This window comes from Plasmodium fragile (genome assembly GCF_000956335.1).
Source record: "Plasmodium fragile strain nilgiri unplaced genomic scaffold supercont1.10, whole genome shotgun sequence".
NCBI classification, from domain to species: domain Eukaryota; phylum Apicomplexa; class Aconoidasida; order Haemosporida; family Plasmodiidae; genus Plasmodium; species Plasmodium fragile.
Window position 1 is genome coordinate 50,870 of NW_012192590.1, and position 4,240 is coordinate 55,109.

Here is a 4,240-nt window from a genome sequence, read left to right on the forward strand (position 1 = left end):
CCGCTTCCGTGCATGCCGTAGTAACCGCTTCCGTGCATGCCGTAGTAACCGCTTCCGTGCACCCCCTGACGGCAGAAAAACCTGAACGCGGAGTACCTTCTCGAACACAAGAGCAAAATAAACGAATTCCTATCACTCTGCGAAAGTTACAAAGTCAATGTGGGCAACCAGAGCAAGCCAGAACTAAAAAAAACATACAACTCGATTGAGAAGAATATGCACTACCTAAATAAGCACATTGAAACGGCTAAGAAGGATAGCATTATTTTAAAAAAAAAATTAAAAAAATCAACAGACCCCTTGTTCATTTCAACATTGGAGAAAAAGTACAAGCAAGTTAGTCTAGACATTGAAAATAAGAAAAAGGAAATAAAATATTTAAAAGACACCATACGAAAAAATGAAAAGCTATTGGATTCAAATAAAAGGAAACCTAATAAGATTGCCTTGGAGAAGGAGTACAAAAATTTGCTGAGTCAGCAGTCTACCCTGTGCTCTCGGCTGATCCAGCTACAGAATGGAAATCGTCTCTACGAGGAAAATATTTGCAAGTAGGGTCATCCCAACAACATGGGGGTGGGAGGCGGTATAACTGCTTCAACTTTTTATAAAAAAAAAATCTTTTCTCAGGCATACGCCGGATTAGCAACCCTATCCTTATCGTAACGCACAAAATGAGTTTTTTCTCCCCTTTCGCGCCGACACAGGATAGAAGCCCAGCTGGATGAAATAAAAAAAAAAATGAACGAACTTAACCTAGACAAAAAAAAGGAAGACGATAGCTTTGTGGGCATTGAAAATGATGCTTCCAAGGAGAACCTCGAGCGACGTATATTCATTTTAAACACAAAGAGGGATGAATTGAAAAAAGAAAAAAATGTCTACATCAGCAGTTTAAACAATACCCTGGCAAAATTAAAAAAACAAATTTCAAATTTAGAAGAAGAAAAAAGAAACTTGCTTAATGAAGAAAAAAATAGCCTAGACAAATATAGCATTTTGAAGAGGGCGTTAAATATTAAAATATTAAAAAGTAACAAAAGTGAAGGCAAGGGGAGAGGTGCTTTGGCCAGAAGGAATTTCGCCGAGAAGGGCGAACGCACACATGAACGTACAACTCATGTGTACCTTGAGAAGAGACAAGAGGAAAATAGTGATCAGTTTGAAGAAAAACATTTTATTGAAGAGTTACTGGATGATGGAAACGGTCATGAACTCTCCCATGAGGATGTGGTCCCCATGGCACTGTCGGAACATATAAAAGAAGACACGTGTGAGGAGGACCATTTCTCGGTGCCACTCCAATCGACGCATTTCCCACAAGGAAACAAAAACACAGACTTGCAGAAAATAAAAAAAAAGAAAAAATATATATTCATCCCAGAGTTTGAAAATGATATACTCTTGAAGCTCGAAAAACAGGTCACGGAGAAACTCAGTCGTAGTGAAGAGATGAATGAGGAAGAAGTGACTGAGCAGGTGAATGAGGAAGTAGATGAAGAGGTTAAAGAAGAGAACGAGGAAGTGAATGAACAAAAGGAAGAGATGGATGAAGAAGTGGACGAGGAATTTAAAGAAGAGAAGGAAGAGGTGAACGAGGAGGTGGATGGGGAGGTGAACGAGGAGGTGGATGGGGAGGTGAACGAGGAGGTGGATGGGGAGGTGACTGAGGAGGTTAATGAAGAGATGACGGAAGAGGTGATTGAGGAGTTGACTGAGGAGGTGAATGAAATGGCGATGAATGAGGAAGAAGATAACGTAGTGAAAGAAGAAGATGAAGAGGTGCTTGAGGACGCAGATGAAGAGATGAAGGAAGATGTGGATGAAGAGGTGACTGAGGAGGTAAATGGGGAGGTGAATGAAGTGGCTCAGGGGTTGAAGACAGAAGAGGAGGGCGAGGTGAGTGAAATGGCCATAGACGAAGTGGAAGACGCACAAGGAGAAGTAGAAGGTGTGCAGGAGGAAGTAGAAGAGGTGCAGGAAGAAATAGAAGAAGTGCAGGAGGAAGTAGAAGAAGTACAGGAGGATAAAGAACAGTTGGGGAGTGTCATGTGGAACGAAACGGACAAATTAGAAGATGCGAATAAAGCAATAGAACATGATGATGACACAACTAGTGGAGCGGAAAAAAAACAGAACGACGCGCAGTGATGTGTAGGGGAAGCAGATGAGGAAAATAGTGGGTTGCACGAAATGGGTCACACAAATAGTGGTGAGGAAGAGAAAACCCACGAGCAGGAGGAACCGTAGACGCCAACCAAGTGAACGTGAATGACGTGCAGGAGGAGTCCCTCGATGAGGCCAAACTCCCACGCAGACGATTAACCAAATGAGAGGATGCAACAAAAAGGAATTTGTCTTCTAAACAACTGCGTGTACATTCTCAGATCACTCAGTTTTTCAATGGCCCTAAATGGGACTTTTAACAAAAAAAAAAAAAAAAACTCTCATCACTGTTTCGTGTCCCTTTATAATGAACTTTTAAAAATGGCACTTCCTTAGTGCATCCCTACGAATTTCTTTTTTCTCTTCAGAAGAGCCAGAGGGTGCGCTGTTGACTCTTCCACATTAGCAACACTTTTACTCAAGCACACTTGGCACGTTCGGTGATGCATAATACGACTACTCTCTGCGTGATGGATGTGCCTACTGCAACCCAACGTTCATCCACACGTAAGGATAAGCGGTGTGCGCTTTCTACGTAAAAAAAAACAAAAAAAAAAATAAATAGCAAAACGGAACTAAGCTATAACAAGAGAAACGAAGCAGGACCAAATAACATTTTTAAAAATAAACTCCCAGGTGACGGCATAAGTCGAATTGTTTACACCTGTATCGGTTTCTCCTGCGCAGTGAAAAATTCCCACCTCACCCCCCTTTTTATTTATTGGGCCCCTAAGGCAGCATCAATATATAATAGCTATAAGAGTAGCAGAGTAACGGTGATAATAATAACGTCGTGGACTTTTGTGTAAATGCATTTCATCTTTCACACCAAGGGAGATCTCTTTGGGGAAAATACCAAAGTAGATTTTTTTTTTTTTTTTTTTTTTTTAAATCTTGAAAAAATTTGAACCCTTCAAAAGTTACCATCTTGTCGTTTGCCTGCCATCGCACAACCATGGCGAATTATCGGAAGGCCTACCACGCGGGCTCGTGGTATTCTAGCAGTGGTAATTTTTCACACGTCTTTACATGTGATGGGGGGGGGGAGCATATATGCTTCAATGAGCTGCACAGTTGGAGAAGTGTGTGGGGGGGTCCGGAAGCCATGCCACCACTCCACTGCTACATTTCATCATTTCACTTGTGCTGCATTCCCCTCGCGCCCACCGCAGGCAGCGCCCTGAAGAACTCCATAGACGCCCTCTTCGAGAGCATAAACTGCGAGAAGCAAAGCGTGAAAGCGGCCATCTGCCCGTAAAGCTGCGTGAGGGGTTGCGTCCGCCCGAACTAAGTGCACATGACGCTCAACACAACCGTGTGTGTGTGTGTGTGTTCGGGCAGATGAGCTCAACTTTGTCATTTCACCATTTGCCATTTGCCATCTGCAATATGCTGTTTCGTCATTTCTATTTATTTATTTACTTATTGTTGCGTAGGCACGCAGGATATGATTACGCGCTGAAAACGAATTCCCACGTTTACGCCTGCATCAGTGTAGAGAACGTGTAAGTGGCCCCTTTTTTTTTTTTTTTCCTCCCGTTTGAGGTCACCATTTTTACAGAGTGGCAGACACTTCTCCTCCTTTCCCCTGTCCCCGTAGAAAGAACATCTTCATCCTTGGCCCCAATCACCACATTTATAACAAAGGGTGTCTTTTCCCCCAAGTGGAAAAATACGAAACTCCACTCGGGTTTTTGCAAATAAACAAGGAAGGTAATCCCATCACATGCACATCCACATCATCTGCTTCGGTTATGCGTTTGGCGATTCGTTTCTCTGCTCCCCTTGTCACATGTTCACACCTCTCACGTGATTACTCCCCGCTCTCCCGCTGCAGTCATATCCGATATCATGCAAAATGACGTAGACCACCTGTTTGACTTCATTGGAGACGAGGACGACGAAGAGGAGCACTCCATAGAAATGCAGTTGCCGCTGATCAAATATATAATTAAGGAGTAATCTTTTTGGCGTGGCCAAGCGGAAAAAAAAAAAAAAAAAAAAATAAATGTAAAAAAAAATGAAACAGAAAAAAAAATGAAACAGAAAAAAAAACTCTCATCACTGTTTCGTG

At 42.4% G+C, this 4,240-nt stretch overlaps 2 protein-coding genes across 2 annotated transcripts in view; both read left to right on the forward strand.

Moving 5' to 3' along the window:
- AK88_01169 (uncharacterized protein) overlaps positions 1–2,151 on the forward strand; it is a gene marked incomplete at both ends in the record, with an annotated part of 4,784 nt that extends 2,633 nt beyond the window's left edge. Inside the window, 2 exons of the mRNA XM_012478805.1 lie at positions 76–551; positions 708–2,151. Of these exons, the coding sequence (XP_012334228.1) occupies positions 76–551; positions 708–2,151 (1,920 nt within the window). The remainder of the gene's footprint in view (positions 1–75; positions 552–707) is intronic.
- A 970-nt stretch (positions 2,152–3,121) lies between these two features.
- AK88_01170 (AmmeMemoRadiSam system protein B) overlaps positions 3,122–4,240 on the forward strand; it is a gene marked incomplete at both ends in the record, with an annotated part of 5,397 nt that continues 4,278 nt past the window's right edge. The window contains 5 exons of the mRNA XM_012478806.1: positions 3,122–3,173; positions 3,339–3,420; positions 3,603–3,671; positions 3,767–3,879; positions 4,004–4,124. Of these exons, the coding sequence (XP_012334229.1) occupies positions 3,122–3,173; positions 3,339–3,420; positions 3,603–3,671; positions 3,767–3,879; positions 4,004–4,124 (437 nt within the window). The remainder of the gene's footprint in view (positions 3,174–3,338; positions 3,421–3,602; positions 3,672–3,766; positions 3,880–4,003; positions 4,125–4,240) is intronic.